Source organism: Theropithecus gelada, chromosome 8, assembly GCF_003255815.1.
Source record: "Theropithecus gelada isolate Dixy chromosome 8, Tgel_1.0, whole genome shotgun sequence".
Lineage (NCBI taxonomy): Eukaryota > Metazoa > Chordata > Mammalia > Primates > Cercopithecidae > Theropithecus > Theropithecus gelada.
The window spans coordinates 136,896,279-136,914,130 of record NC_037676.1 but is presented as its reverse complement, the minus strand read 5'-3'; the positions used below and the strand labels follow the sequence as shown (position 1 = coordinate 136,914,130).

The 17,852-nt window shown below is 44.8% G+C and overlaps 1 protein-coding gene across 7 annotated transcripts in view; it reads left to right on the top strand.

Annotated features, from left to right (window-relative positions):
• The window catches only part of ZFAT (zinc finger and AT-hook domain containing), a 231,570-nt gene that overhangs the window by 88,377 nt on the left and 125,341 nt on the right, over positions 1–17,852 (top strand). For 6 of the 7 annotated variants that reach the window (XR_003120881.1, XM_025394837.1, XM_025394841.1 and 3 more), the window contains 3 exons: positions 8,983–9,168; positions 10,746–10,896; positions 16,353–17,809. Coding sequence is in view for 6 of the 7 variants with exons in the window: in XM_025394837.1 (XP_025250622.1) it covers positions 8,983–9,168; positions 10,746–10,896; positions 16,353–17,809 (1,794 nt within the window). In the remaining variant the exon portion in view is untranslated. The remainder of the gene's footprint in view (positions 1–8,982; positions 9,169–10,745; positions 10,897–16,352; positions 17,810–17,852) is intronic. The other variant, XM_025394842.1, reaches the window with a different exon arrangement.

Below are 17,852 nucleotides of genomic sequence, written 5' to 3'. Positions count from 1 at the left end.
CTCTCTTTCCCCACTTTACTGAGTGTCTGTGATGTTTTGGGCACGGTGGAAGACTTCCAGTGAAATAGGCTAAATCCTGCCAGACCTTACTGAACTCACATCCACCTAGGGGAGACAAGCAAGAAACAAGTAAACAAATACATAGACAAGCCACTTACAATAACTGTCCTCATCAGTAGGGACTGTTTGTGTGAGATGTGTTTGTTAGATCAGAGCTTAGAGCACTAGACCACAGTTGCTGGTGGTCTGCAACTGCAATGGTTTGACTTACGGTTTTTCAACTTTACTATGGTGTGAAAGTGACATGCATTTAGTAGAAACTGGACTTTGAATTAGAAATTGTGATCTTTTATTTTTATTTCTATTATTACCATAAAATTCATATTTTTATTATTTGTAAAATAGGCTTTGTGTGAAATGATTATGCCCAACTGTAGGCTAATGTAAATGTTCTGAGCATATTTAAGGTAGGATAGGCTAAGCTATGATATTTGGCAGGTTAGGTGTTTTAAGTGCATTTTTGACTTAATGATATTTTTGACTTTGCATGGGTTTATTGGAATGTAACTCATCATAAATTGAGGAGCATCTGTATTTAACAACACAAACTTTTCCTACTTCCCAAGGGCCTGCACTCTACCAGACTCAGGTAAATGATTACCTTCTAACATACTGTGTAGTTTAGTTATTTATTATGTTTTAAATTGATGGTCCCTTTCCTCACTAGCATGTAAACTGCAGAGGGGAGAGCTCTCTCTCTGTTTTGTACACTAAGGTATTACAAATGCTAGAACAGTGCTGACCACTGCCTAAGTATCTGCTGAACGAACTGTGGCTAGTAAAGAACAAGTAAGTGCTGTAGTGTGTATATAATTTCCAAGTAAGTATTTATATATTTTGTGCAGAAATGATATTTTGTTTGAACATAGACACTTAAGAAAATTTGAAAATAAGAAAGGGAGAAAGGAAAATCATCTCATAAAGAGAATATTTTATTTAGTAGTGGGGGATAATTGTTGAACTTTGTATTGGAGATAGAAATTCTGTTTTCAGATGAGACACAATTAGTATGAATATTTAACCAAATTGAGGAGAGGGTAACCAACAGGCAGGCATAGAAACTGAAGAGGCAGACTTGAAATCAGACCCGAAGTTACCTTGGCCCTCCCTAGTCACAACCAGTCACTCTTTTGCAAATAAAAATGCACAGAGACCGGAAACCAGGGGTGTGACTCCCTGCCTCATTCTGCAGCAAACACCACACATACCAGGACAGCCTGGGGTAGGAAGCCGGCAGACACTCAGACTCGCCCAGTGCTGCACCTCTCTTCTGTTGCCATGATTGCACAAGATGACGAGTGGCTCTGGAGCGGGAATATGGGTGTCGCAAAGTATCCTTCTCTGTTCGTGTTTCCTGAAAACTCATAGCAATGAATTTGCTCATGGTAACTGTATTAGTCTGTTTTCACGCTGCTGATAAAGACATACCCAAGACTAGGAAGAAAAAGAGGTTTAATTGGACTTACAATTCCACATGACTGGGGAGGCCTCAGAATTGTGGCAGGAGGTGAAAGGCACTTCTTACATGGTGGTGGCAAAAGAAAAATGAGGAAGAAGCAAAAGCGGAAACCCTTGATAAACCCATCAAATCTCATGAGACTTATTCACTATCATGAGAATAGTACAGGAAAGATCAGGCCCCATGATTCAGGTACCTCCCCCGGGCCCCTCCCACAATTCATGGGAATTCTGGGAGATACAATTCAAGTTGAGATTTGGGTGGGGACACAGTCAAACCATGTCAGCAACCATGGTTGAGACTATCTGCAATTTAGTGAATCAAGCCCATGGTTTACGGCAGCTCAGAGGGCTCTTGTGCATGTGCAAGGTGGGTTAGGCAGCGCAGCTTATTTCTAAGCAGGTCACCATACAAACTGTCTGTTTTGTAGTGGTGAAGTCTCTGTTCCCAGAGTGGTTCACAGGTAGTGTAGATGGCATTCCTTTGAGATGGTTGGGTGATAACTGCCTGATGATTGGAAATTGTACAGAATGACCCGCCACCATCCCATCTGCCCCTAAAGGCTTGGGGTCACTGAGTCTACATTAGAGCCCAGACTTTCTGTCGTGTTTCTTAGTGTGTTGCCATATCATTGTCCAAGAAATTTCTAGTCTTAATTGTTGTTATTAATACTAGCTGGGACATTATGTTGTATATTTCTTTAATTTGCATGGTAGAGATGGTAAAAATCTTAAAAACAAAGCTGAATCTAAACCAAGATATTTTGGATTGAACAAACTGAAGCACTTCCAACATAGGAGGAGGGCTTTGTTCATTGGGAGAATGTGGAGGTAGGGGTTTTCTTGTGTCACTGTGCAGAACCATGGCCCCTGCTCCAGATGTGTGGGTGCATGGGACGCTCTTGTGGCCGTCTAGAACCACCAGATGCTGAGAGCAGAGGTGGGAAGCTGTCCCCAAGATTGCCTCTGACTACTAATTTAATTTCATCTGGTTCTTAGGATTTCTAAATTTGGTGCCCATCAGAGTGGCTACCAAGACAGGGGAGTGAGAGTAGCTGTGGCGTGTGGTTGAGAGAGTCTTTGGGGTGGTGTCCCAGATATGTGAAGGCAGAGAGGGTGAACATTGATGGGATGTTTAATATATGCCTGGGGTTTTCCCAGTAATTGTGTTCTTCCTTCTTATAGCAATCTTCTGAGGTCCTTATTTATATTTTATATTTTATGAGTGATTTTAGGGAGATTCATCAATTGTCCAGAGTTCCATTGCAAGTGGTTAAGTTGTGTCTTACCCCAGCCTCTCTGACTCTGGAGTGTTGCATGCCCACTGCCTCTCTGCAGTGGTTCCATTAACCGGCCCCTATGTTGCTCAGGCCATCTGGTTTGTAGCGAGCTCACAGCATGACTGAATGCAGCAGCCATGCGCAAGAGAGAGAAGCAAAACCCATCGACAGCTATGGAATTTTTAAAAGGAGAGGAAACTGGAGGGGAGCGTAGGCAGGAAAGAGTAGAAAAGTTAAAAAAGTCCGTAATTCAGAGGAAGCAAGAGACTATTGAAAAACACCTATTGAAAGCCCATGATACATGTGAGCTGAAGATGGGAAATGCCAAACCCTCAGAAAAGCGTCATCAGCATGACTTCTAGGTTGGCTCCTCAAGGCATTTCAGTGGACAAAAAGCAACTTTGAAAAGTACAAAGGTGGGTCAAGTGAAGATATAGGGAAATTGGTGAACAACCAGGTCAAATGGGAATGAAGACTTTGGTGTCCTAAAGGGAGGGGGCAGAAAATTACTAACAAGGCTGTTGTTAATATGTCTTTCTCTTTTACCCTGTAAAAGCTACCCTCCTTGCTTTCCACAGAGAAGTATTGAGCACGTACTACACACCAGACCTAACGCTGGGCATGAGAAACACACAGTCATGGGCTGTGAGAGAGCTGGGTTCAGGGCTGTGAGGAGCATGGCGCGTACAGGAGTGCAATGGAGAACCTGATATTTCTCTCCATGAAGCACCGGCTTTTGTAGGCCAGAGTCTCTGGGTGGCATCTGGGTCTCCATGCCGGTTCTTCTCCTGCCTCACCTCCCACCCCCAACCATACTGGATGTTTTACCTGGAGTTATTTGCTACTCCCTAAATGCACCTAGCATTTGCCTGTGAGCGAGCATGCGTGTTCTTTTTCTGTGGGAACCCTGTTCTCTTCACAGTGCTCCAGGCCTCAAGGGATCAGTTAAGATAATCTCCAAGAACCATTTCCAAGGCCGTTCAGTGCAGTGCCTGGCACCATGGTGCCTGAATCGGTTGGAAAGCTTAGTGTTGAAGCTTCTGAAGCTCTCAAGAATAGAATGTAATGTGCGTGGACTGTGGATCCATGTTGCATGAGGCCACAGAGAATTGATGAAGGATGTGGGAGCTTGGAGGTGTGTATTTGGGGCAGTCTTGAGTGGGTAGAGTCTTAGCTTAGGTTCCCCACTGGAAGCAGCTTTGGCTACAGGTGGTTTAGCTGAGGGGTAGTCCCAGGAAGCAGGAGTGGGGGAGTGAGAAGAGTGAGACAGGGAAGGAGCAATGCCAAGGGCTTGTTAGTGGGGTCCCTGCTATAGGTAGTGGGGATTTGACTCTCAAGATGTTGCCATGGGCCAGGCACAGTAGCTCACACATGTAATCTTAGCACTTTGGGAGGCCGAGGTGGGTGGATCACTTGTGGTCAGGAGTTTGAGACCAGTCTGGCTAACATGGCGAAACCTGTCTCTACTAGAAAAATGTAAAAATCAACTGGATGGGATGGTGCATACCTGTAATCCCAGCTACTTGGGAGGCCGAGGCAGCAGAATCACTCGAACTCGAGAGGTGGAGGTTGCAGTGAGCTGAGATCACGCCACTGCACTCAGCCTGGGCGACCAAGTGAGACTCTGCTTCAAAAAAAAAAAAAAAGGTGCTGCCATGGTGACTCCCAGAATTGTCTGCCTAGACAGTGTCCAGAGCACTGTCACGTTTGGGCCATGGGATACAAGAAGAGCCCCACTGTCCCTTGCCTAGGGGAGGACCAGAGCCTGCACTCAGTGCGGACTCGAGGTTGGTGCGGCCCAGTGGGTTGAAAGTGAGTGGTGTTCTATTCCCTTCTCTTTTATCTCTTCCAGGTTTTTCTTTCACTATCTCTCATATTTTTCACTCTTTCTCCTTCTTTTCTCCCTGCAACTTCCTTTCTCCTACCTTCTTCCTTATGTAATAATTCTACCTATTGGTATGTGAGGGCCTTAGAATTTAGAGATTTAGACGTTGTTTGGTTCAGAGTCTTTTCCACAGCATTTCCAGTGGTATCTGTGACTTCCTGGAAAACCCTCCTCAGAAACATGTCTGAAAAACACCCTTTCCTTGGATAGCTCTAACTTTTGGAAGTTCCTTTCTCTGCTCTGAGATCTGTCACTGGAGACTCCACCCATTGGTCCTAGCTTCATCCTTTGAACACAACAGAGCAGGTCTTCTTCACTGTCTGGCTCCAGCCCTCTGGAGGCCTGTGTTAGGCTTCATAAAATCGCGAGAAGAAGTGGACCCAACCTCCAAGAGGTCGCAATATGGATAAGGCATGTCAACAGATAATTGCAAGCAGTGTGGAAAGTTCAACCGTTGGTTCGGTGCTCTGTGTGTGTGTAAAGAGAATGGAGGAAGTAAGAAGGTGAAGGGTACAGAGTATCACAGAGGAGGGGAAATCTGAGCTGCCTTTTGGCTTGTCACTCAGACAAGCAGGGGTGTATGGATCAGGACATGGTGCCATGCATGGCTGTGTGCCACAGTCCAGGGGCTATAAACAGCACTGGGTGTTGGTTAACTTATGGTTCAGCATTGTTGGAGCCCAGAGGGGTAGGAGGTAAGTACGTGAGGGTGTGTGCTTGCAAGTCGTGGCCTTGATGGTGCAGGGATAGTGGGAGAGGATTTGTGGCAATTCTTGGAGGACTTTACCCAGCACTTTCTCCTGAAGGAAATGGGAAGGAAGCCCGATGAAGGGTTTTAAGCAGGCACGTGACAGAATTAGATTTGCATTTTTCAAACAATTCACTCTAGGGTCTATCTAGGTGGAGGAGGATGGTTCCGAGAGTGTGTCAGTCAAGATATTGTTAGCAGAGGCACTGGTTAAAAACGAGTTTAATAACGAGAATGTTCTCTCATGTAACAAGAAGTCCAGGCACAGTGATTCCAGGGCTGGTTCAGGGACACCTCTGTGCCGTGAAAGCCCCAGGATTCACCTCTCTCTCTGTATGCCTGAGGCTTTATCATGGTCTTTCACTTGGCCTCGCCTAGCTGCTGGATAGTTGCCTCAGTTCTGGCAGTGGCCATAGCAATACCCAGCTGAGGAAGAGAGGAGGTACTTTCCTCATGAGGAAGGAAAACCCACTCCTGAAAGTCCCTGGACCCTTCTCCTCACACCCCATTGGCCAGGCTTGGGTCCTGTGGCCCTAGCTGTTCCAATGGAGCAGCATTCCGAGTTCCTGGAGTGGGAGGTGGCGTCGTGCTCCAGGAGGGACAGGTGTTGGGAACGGATAGGGTGGATACCAACGATGCACATCCCAAAGCAGCCATGGGGAAGGAAACTCAAATTGGAGCTGTAGGAATGGTGAGGGGACAGATGAGATTCTTGTGCAGTCTTTTCTTTTTCACCAAGGCCAGCTCAGGTCTCCATTGGCTTTTAAAACGGCATGGTGCCAGACCTTCACCCACGTCCAGCCACCCAGTTCTGCAGTGCGTTCCTAACATACAATGCCTAAAGCAGAGTCCAGACGCAGTTAGTCCAGACGCAGTTTATCCGGTGCAGTCTAGTGATCTCTTCAGCTGCTTCTTATTGGTGTAGGTGAATGTCATTTGGTTTTTGTTGATTCATGCTATTAACCTGGGTTTAGCTTCTGGCAAGCTCTAATTCTCAGATCTTTTTTTTTTAATGTGAACAAATCTATTCCTAGCATATCACCCACATATTGAATTGTATCCCATGGTAAATTCTGGTATAAAGCAAAGCATCGTTTTAAAAGCAAAAAATTCTGTAATATGTTGTTTCTACCTTTTAATAGCATCCAATATATTCTGCTATAGTTATTTATGCGTGTGTATCACCCAGTATGTAGGCCACAAAAAGAACTTCTGTGACTCAGGCAATTTGCAGACCTTTTGAAATGTTTTTATTATAGGCACTAAAAAGCAAAATAAAACAAAAACTGCTGTTAGGCGTGATGCAAATCAAGCCTACAAAATGTAGGCACTGCCAGTGACTTTGAGATTACTTGTTTTCCTCATTCTCCGGCTTTATAGGGGTCACCCTGCTCTTCACCGGAGGGACTTGTCTGATGGTCTTGACTTTTTCCCTTTAGCCGTGGAGAGTGATGCAGTTCTGTCTGATTCATGATCTCATCTATTCATTCTTTTTAGCTCCATGTTACCATATTTAGTGCTGATACTAGTTATATGATTAAGGACCTTTTCCAGTGAATGAAAGAACTTCTATAAAACTGTTTCACTAGGTCTAAAAATGGTCCAAGCACCTGGATTATGGGATAAACACCAAAAAAAACTTCATAGAACATAGAAAATTAGAATGTTTGTTTTGACCAATCTGCCATTAGCCAAGTTTTTTCTTCCCTCTTCCTGAGTGAGCTTTCCTTTAACCAGCCTGCCTCCCTAAGAAAGAATACTACTCCATTTTATCTTTTCCCTTCAGGCATTCCTTGGTACGTTTACTTGGCGAACTGGCTTTAGGCAGAGTTGAATCACTGGAAACAGACGGACCAAATGGCCTCTGACTGTCTCCCTTTGGTTTCTCCTGTTTCTGCCGTATTGCTGTGTGGTTCCCATCTCACCTCCCTATAACCAACCTTGCAGCACCTTCTGGACCCCCACCTTGCGTTTGCGCACCCTGCCTCCCTTCATCTGCTTCCACGCTAATGGCTGAGAAAGGCTTATGTGGAATTGTTCCCTGTGCATTTGTCATATGTTCTGAGGAAGTGAATTTTGGGCAGGTTATTTCAGGTTTTGTGGCTCTACTTCTAAGTAAGAGAAAACTCCTTTTCCTCCCTTCCCTATATTTCCTCCTTGCTTAGGAATCTCAAATAGTGTGCATTCAAGAGATGGCTTCTTTGTTCTTCACTTGGGTATGGAAGCTTTTCGTACCCCTCAGGCTAATGCCAAGGGTAGCCATGTGGAATTAGCTGTTGTTCTTTCTGTGGCTGACACGTTCCCTCTTCAGTGTATTTCAACATTTTTTGAACCCATTGACTTTGCTGTCTGTAGCAGCAGCACAAATATAATCCAGCCCTTCCCGGCTTGGACACCTGTGGCTCTCCATGGCCTTCCAGAGGCAGCAGGTAGACCCCAGGCATTGTTTCCCTTCTCTCTTCCATTGTTTTAAGAAATTTTAGACTAGAGTCAGCCTTGAAAAATCAGAAGATTTCATGTAAATCTGGATTTCCATTCTCACTGTGAGCCGTCAGAAGACGTGACTCTGTCTCCCCACCCAGCAGGCTGTTCCTCTGTGGGAAACTTGAGCCTCCTTTCCTTCCAGCTTCTCCCCCTCCCCAGGCCTGACTGGTCTCCATGCACGTTGATGTTTCACCCCCGGTTCCCCAAAGGAAGGTTCCAGGCTTCTCATGGCCATTCAGGGCCCTTTTGGGCCCAGCTCTGACGCCTTCCCCTGGTTTTATTTCTGTCTCCCTGCTTCCTTATGGAGTTGTCACCACACAGGATACTTGGGCACTGGTTTATACTTTGGCTCTGCCATCTGTCCCTAGATTGGAACACATCATTTCCACCACACCCACTCCTTTGCCCCATACCCCTTGCCTGTATTCCCTAACCATTGCTTTGCACATGCTTGCTTTTTATGTGAACCGAGGACTTACATCCCCACAAAGGGGAGAATCTACCATCCTTTCCTGTAACCATCTCAGACCCTTGTTCATTTCACTCGGTGCGCAGCAGACTGCCCTGGATTGCCTGTGCTGTTTGCATGTCTGCCTCTCCCCCTGCACTGTGGGGCCCTCAAGAGCAGGGTCTGCACCTTATCATTCTTTTTGTCCACCATGCCTGGCACCCATACAGTAGCTGATAAGTGTAAGTTGAATACGTGAATGATTTATTTCTTAGAATATAAATCGTGGAGACCTTATCTTCTCTGCAGTGTTGTTTATTCATGATTCTGAAGTCTGCTAAGCCTCATGAAGACAAGACAAGACAAGAAACTATGTCTGCTTCACCCAACAGTGTGTGCCCAGGGCCTGGGTGATGGCCTGTGGCAGGGAGCAGTGAACATGTACTCAATCGAGTGAAGGCGTGAAGAGCCACCGTGGTCCCTACAGTGATTCCGTGCATGGCACTGCAGACCAAAGAGCTGTGTTTCCTTTACTGTCCCGTGAAAGAGTAATGTTTACCCTCCAACTCTGCCACTGATATAAAAGGATACCTTATGCATCTTGGTATTTGCTCCTTAGGTAACGAGTCTGACCTTGAACTAGAAAAGAAGTGTAAGGAAGATGATCGGGAAAAAGCCTCGAAAAGACCACGGTCACAGAAAACAGAGAAAGTCCAGAAGATCTCAGGAAAGGAGGCCGGACAGCTTTCTGGGGCGAAGAAACCCATCATAAGTGTGGTTTTAACTGCACACGAAGCAATTCCAGGTGACTGCACCAAGCGGGAAAGGACAAGGCAAGACCCTTGGCAAGCCTGTGCTAAGGGTAGCCTGGTGTCACAGTCTGAGTCAGAACACAGAGCTGGTGCCTTGGTGGGGCTCTCCATTTAGTCACCCACTAATTCGAGAGCATGAGCTTACTGCCCAGGTGTTGTGGTAAATGGATAGAGAAGAAGCTGTGAGGGCTACTGTGAGGGCTGCTGCTCCTGCTGCGGTCCCACAGCCCCGCCGTGCTGCTCCTGCTGGAGTAGTGGTTCCGGGAGCAGTTTGTTTTCTTCCTCCCCTCACCCAGCTCTTCTGCTGGGTGTGTGCCTTCCCCTCCTGCTCTCAGCCATGCTGTCCTGCATGTGAGGCCAGCCCATTCAGCCAGACGCATGCAGGCTGCTGCTCCAGAACCCATGCTAACCCTGCCCACCTTCTGTTTTGTATTTTTTTTCTCTCTACACATACAAAAGACGTAAACTGACATAGACACCCACTATTTCCATCTCTCAAAGGTTAGAGTTCTATTCTCATTTTTCTTTTCTTTTAAGATCAAGACAAGGTGGTATCCTGGGGTGCCTCTGATCTTTTTTTGTATTTTTAGAAGGGGTTCACCAAATGTTTTATAATACTAGAAATTTCCATCTCTGTATTCTTTTACATGAAATAACTGGTGGATATGTTGCACTATATTTTTTAAAAAGATCTCCTCTAGGATGGTACCCTTAATTAAAAAAAAACAGTTTATAATTGTGTTTCAAAGTATAATAATTTTTTCCCTATGTGTTTGAGGTGACTGCTGTCAAATAAAATTTAAAAATTAAGTTTGGGATTTTAAGGACGGCTACAGCCTTTTAAGTGCCTATTTTCAATGCTAAGAGCAACTCATTATTTAAAATGAAAACTCTGAATAAATTCTCCTTCTATACATCACTGCAGACCAAGGTGATCAGTAGAGAACAGACCATATAAAATTGTGTGACTAGAAGAACTTTCTGGAAAGTCACTTTGTCAGCCCTGCTCACTTCAGAACAGTGTTATTCTGGAAAATAAGAAACCCAGAAGAGAATTTTCGATTTTCAATTGTTGCTAGAGAAAGTTTCTAGAATTTTTCTAAAAATTAGTGGTAGTATTTTGATATTTCTTTAAGCAAGGGTGAAAAGTGTAAATAATTCCTTTGCAATTCCAGAAACAAGGGGTAAATTGGATCTTTTTCTTTAATGCGGTTTGACATGGGTGATCCTATATAAAAGCTTGCAAGTAACATACATGTATATGTGTGTGTGTGTATATATGTATACTTTTTAACATAAGTAGATCAAGTGAAAATATATCTCAAGAGGACATTTAGACAGATTATTGAAAAACTTGTCCTTACTTTCTCAAAAACATGCACACACTCTCTCACCCCCCCACCCCACCCCCCGCCAAAGAACTTAAATGTGTGAGCTGAGTGAAAACTATCTTGCGTGGGCATCAGACAGTATAGAAATGTACTTCCCAGCACCATTCCCTCTGCTGCGATGGGGTCATGGCCCACTTTCGATGCCTCTCAATAAGCAATGCCTTTTGCATCAATCTCAGGTGCTACCAAGATTGTGCCAGTGGAGGCTGGGCCCCCTGAAACAGGAGCTACAAATTCTGAGACCACTTCAGCAGACCTGGTGCCTCGGAGAGGCTACCAGGAATACGCCATTCAGCAGACACCTTATGAGCAACCAATGAAGTCAAGCAGGTAAAGTGTTTTGTTCTGTAACTTTAGCCAGAGGTTGGAAGTGAGTGAACTCCAGAGAGTGCAGGAAGGATCAGCATGCTTGTTCATTTGGATCTGCTTATAAACTTGTTTATAAAAGATACTGACTCTTTGATTCAGCGGTAGAATTACCCCTCCATTGCAGCCCTCAGTGTGCTGACCGAGCCTCCAGTGTGTTACAGAGTAGCATGCTTTTAGAACTGAGCACCAGTTGGCTTAAGCCAGAGCATTTTATTTAAAGCACACCTATTTTTTACCTTAATAAAAAGAAATAGAAACATAGCTTTAGTAAAGTTTTAGATATTTATAGCTTCACATGTTACAATTTAGAAAAATCTTTATTTCTTTCCCACTTTCAAAAGTAACACAAGTGTGTTGCAGAAGGCTCACATATCCCATATAATGTGGCGTTAAAGTAACCTAGAGTTACTCTTTCTAGTGGTAGTTTAGTTCATGTGCTTCTATAAGTTTTTCGAAATATGCTAACATATATTGGTTTAATTTTGTTGCTTTTTGCAAATACTAAATACCAAAAGTACTGTTTAAAACTTTTTAAAAAGCTTACTATACCTTGAAAGTCTTTGATTTTTAGTACACAGTTTAAAAAGCTGTGTTTGCTGTTATGTGGATGTATTTTAGTTTATATGGCCAGTTTTTACTATTACGGACAATGCAATGATTAACGTTTTGGTGCATACATCTTTCCATACTTCAAGACTTCCTGTGGAATCGATTGCTAGAGCTGAAACTGCTACAGCAAAGGATATGAGTGCCTAGTGCTTAATTGACATTAAAAACTGTCTTCCAGATACACTGGATCGGTTGACCACCCATAGCAAACCAGTGTGTTTCTCTACACTCTCCCCACGTTGTCTGTCTTTAGCCTGTACCTTCTGAGGTCAGTTAACAAACTCTGATCCCCCGAGGTCTGAAAACATTTCTCCCAACTAGAAGGAAAAACAAAGAAAATGCCTGTTGCCAGTGGTTTTCCTCTGTTTCTGGAAGAAGAGAAATGGGGTGTTTTTGAGTAGAACGTAAGCTTTAGAATGAAATAGACCTAGGTTGGCTCTAGACTATTCTGTATAAGTTCAGCTCAGCAAATTGAGCACCTCTTATGTGCTGGGCACTAGAATCAGACAGATGCAGCCCCTGCCCTCATGAAGCTTATACTCCTGTAACTTGACACACGTTACTTTGCATCTAACATTTGTTGTACAATTTTAAGACTAATAGAATTTTAGTTTAGTAGTGAGAATAAAAGATAAAATATGCAAAGTGCCTGGCACATGTAGTGCTCTCATTAAATTATATTATTATATCATGTGGGGTGCTTCATTAATTTGTAGCCTCAGTCCTCTATTCTTGTAAATGTGAACAACTGAATTTATTGATGAAGTTGTAAAAACACTCATTCCTTTGGTGAATTTGTAATAGAATGAAGTCTCTAAAATCATTCTGTGTTTCAAGTCAGGTTGATTTGTAGCCTTAATTAATTATCTTCACAATATTTCAAGGTCTGTTGGGGAGGGGTTCAGCTAAATGTTAATCTAGTTACAGGTAAATACACTGAATATTTAATCAACAGAGCTAGGCTATATTTTTGTTGTCATGCATTCTATTAATATTTTATTGTGCAAATTATAAGATAACTATGAAAGAGATGTTTTTGCATAAGGATTTTACTTGGTAAAATACAGATTAAAAACTTTTAGGTTATATAATTCTTCTCTCATAATAGATGATACCGAGTTATTATATAACAAATTTTGGAAGTTCAGAAAACTGAGGGAAAAAAGTCATTTATGATTTCATTACCCAAAGATAACCACTTATTATTTTAAATGTGTTTCTTCCCAGCCTTTTTTTCAGCATGTACATTTTATAAAATTGAGTTTATATTTTATATGTGATTTTGTATCTCACTTTTTAAAAGTTTTTTTTTTTTTTTGGAGACAGAGTCTCACTCTGTTACCCAGGCTGGAGTGCAGTGGCACAATCTTGGCTCACTGCAGCCTCTGCCTCCCAGGTTCAAGCTATTCTCTTGCCTCAGCCTCCTGAGTAGCTGGGAATACAGGTGTGCACCACCATGGCCAGCTTTTTTTTTTTTTTTTTTTTTCTGATTTTCAGTAGAGATGGGGTTTCACTGTGTTGGCCAGGCTGGTCTTGAACTCTTGACCTCAAGTTTGCCACCTGCCTTGGTCTCCCAAAACGCTGGGATCACAGGCGTGATCCACTGTGCCCGGCTGTCACTTTTAAAAACTTAATCACATTACATTTATATGCGTTTGTTACTCAAATTAATGACAAACATTTTGCTTTATAGCAACAAGGCATAACTTCATAAGGATATAGTGTAATCAGCTCAACTGTTGACAGTGGAGCCAACGAGATCTTTTAAAAATGCTCATCTGATGGTTACGCTTTTGGGCTTTGCCTTGCTCTTAGGGATACAGGGGGCTTCCAAGACTAGCCCTGCCACCTCTGAGCCTTGTCCACCTGCTGTGGTTCCCCAGTACTCTTGCTTCTGCCATCTGCTCCGGCCATCTGGGCCTCTTTTCACTTCCTTAGTCTTTCTTGCAGGCACCCCTTCCTCTTCCTGGATGCCTTTCCTCCCTTTTTCTTAGTTAATGCTTATCTGTCCTTCAGCTTTCTGCTCAAATGTCTTGTCCTCAGGGAGGCCTTCCCTGTCCCTAGACCAAATCAATCTACCCTGACTGGACTCTCAGAGTGTCCGGCCCTTAGCCTTCTCCCAGGGAGCCTGATGGTCCTTGCCTGCTTACTTTTATATTTATTATGTAGGCTGGCCTATGGCACTTTCTGGAAGGTGAGCTCCAGAGAGCAGGGCTGTGCTTGTTTTCATTCCCTTTTGTATCCTGAGTACCTGGAACACTTTTTTAAGAGAATGAATAAGTGAAGAAAGATAAACATGGGAACAAACTAGTTCCCTATGTTGGTACCTTCGAACAGCTTCCCACTCTTAACCATTGAGGAAAATGAGCCATGAGCACCATCATCTGAAATTTGTATTCTTTCTTTTGGATAAATTCCCAGAAGTGGAATAACTGAATTAAGGAGTATGACCTTTTAAAGTTCTGCTGGATTCCTTTGTAAAAGCAGTGGTGAGAGTACCTCTCTGAGGAGGCAGCATTTGGAGTAAAGTGACTTCATAGAACTCGCGTGGCCATCGAAGCTCTGGCATCAGTTCACTGTCACAGTCAATGACTTGGACTTAAGAGTCAGATGGAGGCTGTGTAGCATCCTCATCAGATTCACTATCCTCGAGGGGAACCCGGGCATTAAGGGCCTTACCAGGTATTTGCCTAATAATACAAAAAATCAGAGCAAAAGATTCTCCTGACCATTTAGATCTTGCAGTAGAAGAGAAAATATGCAAAGTCTTTTTATTTAATTAATGTTATGAATCCAGGGTTTCTTTCTTTGGCATGCTTTGTGCCAATAATATGTATCACCTTCTGGATATCTTTGTCATTTGAGAAAGATCCAAATTACTTTCCTTAAATTAGCCTTGGGCTTAGCATGCAGGCGTACTAGTAACTTCCAAATTTAAATATTATAATTACATCATGTGAATTGTATCCTCTGGTATTTATGGACTGCAATCCATTTAAATATTTTAAATTTAAAGACAAGGCCACCTGTGTTGATCAGACACAGTTGTTTGGATAGTTTTATAGCTATAGACTTTACAGTGAGAGCCGGTTCAATTGAATGATATCTTGTTAATAGCACTACATGATTATTAGTACGTTTGAGGTCCTTTTTGGATAACCTGGACACATTGTCCAGAGAAAGCAGTTATGGCTGGAGAAGAAGCCTCACTTGCCTCCTTAGACTCATCTGTCAGTGCCTGTCCCTGGTTCCTATTGTGGTACTTTGGTGATTGCCATTTGCTGGTTTCAGAAACAAGGCTTGGCCATTCCAGCAGCAATGGAAACCCCACAGAGGGAGCCTTCTTTGCAGCACAGTCACTCTGGGGCAGGGTCGCTGCGTGTCAGTGATTTCAGGCAGTAGAGAGGATGAGCATGCACATGTAGGCTCTAGAGTTGGCGTCTTCCTAGATTCAAGTCCTGGCTTCACCACTTACCAATTGTACAACATGGGGCAAAGACTCAGTTTTCTCATCTGTAAAATGAGTATAACGATACAGATGGGATTAAATACTTAGCATAGAGCTTATCATACTACACATACTCAGTAATTATTAGCTGTTATTATTACCATCTCATTCAGCACACACATTGCTGTACTGAAAGAGAGAGAATTCATGAGGCAGGTGGACCATGCTTTTATTCTTCACCACATGCATGAAATCTGACACAGTATCCGAAACACATTGGCAGGTGTTAACAAATGGTGGCCATTTATGAATAAACGGAATACAAAGTTAATAAACTGCAGCCCTATTTTCCCCATCTGAGTTCTAAACCAACCACGATAGAGGAGGAGGAAGATGGAGAGCCACACGCCAGCTCTATGACTGACAGAGATGTGGAGGAGAACAGTGGGGTACAAGTCAGCAGGAGCCTCCTGTTACTGCCTGCAGAATGTGACAGACTTTCTCTCCCACTCGCAGTCCTGGATCGCTGTGGCCAGGCTCACAGAGGTCCAGCTGGCTAAGTGCCCGCTGTATCCCATGCTCACCCCAGTCAGGCACATCCTCCCCAGAAATAGGCAGAGCTCAGCTCGTGACTTAGGTCCTGCTCTGAAGTCACCAGTCAAACACATTGGTCCTCTTTTCTTGAGAAGAAGTAAGGATGTGGAGAAAGGCCAGGGGTCTTTCACTAATGGGTGGCCCTCACATGGAAACTTGCAGAAAGTAAAAGAGTCACCCTCAACAGTTGGTTGAATGAATAGGCAAGTCTGGCTTTACCAAGCTATTGAAAAGATGGTTGCATCCAGTCTTATGCAGCAGACTGAATTCATGCCATTAAGACTAGTCCTGTCAAAATATCGCAGAACCACCTAGGTCAGCTTGGAGCACAGCTGATGATTATTGTGCATGTAGTAGACGGCACACCTGTCCTTCCGCTTCCATCTTCCTTTTGCTTCCTTCTTTCCTTTTCTTGAAGCCCCAGTCCAGGCAGACATCTCTTCCTCAAGTTTTCTCAGCTACCCCAATCCAGGTTAGAGGTCTTTTTCCTTTTTTGCCGTGTGTGTATTCCTATTAATACATACCACGCTGTCATGTAAACATTTGCCAACCTGTCCTCCCTCCCACAAGACTGTGAGCTCCTGAAGGACCACGGCCCACATGAGCCCTCTGATCCTGTTTGTTGAGTGAATGAATGCACCCATCCGGTGTCTGTCCAGTTTCGTTCACTTTTCAGCCTTCAGTGTTTGGTTCATAACAAGGATGTTAGAGTTCATTAGGAACATTCAGGGTCTCCAGATGTAACCATGCTGTCATCTGTTTCTAGGCTAGGTCCCACTCAGCTCAAAATCTTCACTTGTGAATACTGCAACAAGGTCTTCAAGTTCAAGCACTCGCTGCAGGCCCACCTGAGGATCCACACCAATGAAAAGCCATACAAGTGCCCCCAGTGCAGCTACGCCAGTGCCATCAAGGCCAACCTCAACGTGCACCTGCGCAAGCACACTGGCGAGAAGTTCGCCTGCGACTATTGCTCGTTCACCTGCCTGAGCAAGGGCCACCTCAAGGTGCACATTGAGCGGGTGCACAAGAAGATCAAGCAACACTGCCGCTTCTGCAAGAAGAAGTACTCTGATGTCAAGAACCTCATCAAGCACATCCGAGATGCACATGACCCGCAGGACAAGAAGGTCAAGGAGGCCTTGGACGAGCTCTGCCTGATGACAAGGGAGGGCAAGCGGCAGCTGCTCTATGACTGCCACATCTGTGAGCGCAAGTTTAAGAATGAGCTGGACCGCGACCGCCACATGCTGGTCCACGGAGACAAGTGGCCTTTTGCCTGTGAGCTCTGTGGCCATGGGGCCACCAAGTACCAGGCGCTGGAACTGCATGTCAGGAAGCACCCCTTTGTGTACGTCTGTGCCGTCTGCCGCAAGAAGTTCGTCAGCTCCATCAGGCTGCGCTCCCACATCAAAGAGGTGCACGGGGCTGCCCAAGAGGCCTTGGTCTTCACCAGTTCCATCAACCAGAGCTTCTGCCTCCTGGAGCCTGGTGGGGACATCCAGCAGGAAGCTCTGGGGGACCAGCTGCAGCTGGTGGAAGAGGAGTTTGCCCTCCAGGGCATGAATGCACTCAAGGAAGAGGCCTGTCCTGGGGACACTCAGCCGGAGGAGGACCGGAAGGAGCCGGAGGCCCCTGGGGAAGTGCCTGCCCCAACCGTTCACCTGGCCTGCCCGCAGGCCGAAAGCACAGCCCTGCCACCCTGTGAGCTGGAAACCACCGTGGTCTCCTCCTCAGACCTGCATTCTCAAGAGGTGGTTTCAGATGATTTTTTGTTGAAAAATGATAGCTCCTCCACGGAGGCTCATGCTGCTCCTGAGAAGCCCCCAGACACGCAGCACACAAGCTCAGTCCAGATGCAAGGTGAAGTGATCACACTACTGCTGTCCAAGGCCCAGAGCGCTGGGTCAGACCAGGAGAGCCAGGGCGCCCAGAGCTCCCCAGGGGAAGGGCAGAACATGGCTGTGCTTTCAGCTGGTGACTCAGACCCCAGCAGCTGTCTCAGGTCAAACCCAGCCGAGGCCTCAGACCTCCTCCCTCCAGTAGCTGGTGGTAGGGACACCATCGCACATCAGCCTGACTCTTGCAAAGCTGCCCCTGAGCACCGGTCAGGCATCACCGCATTCATGAAGGTCCTGAACAGTTTACAGAAGAAGCAAATGAACACCAGCTTGTGCGAGCGGATCCGGAAGGTTTATGGAGACCTGGAGTGTGAATACTGTGGTAAGGAAAGGCAGCGCCGGTGCGCGGCCCTGTCCACTCCCAT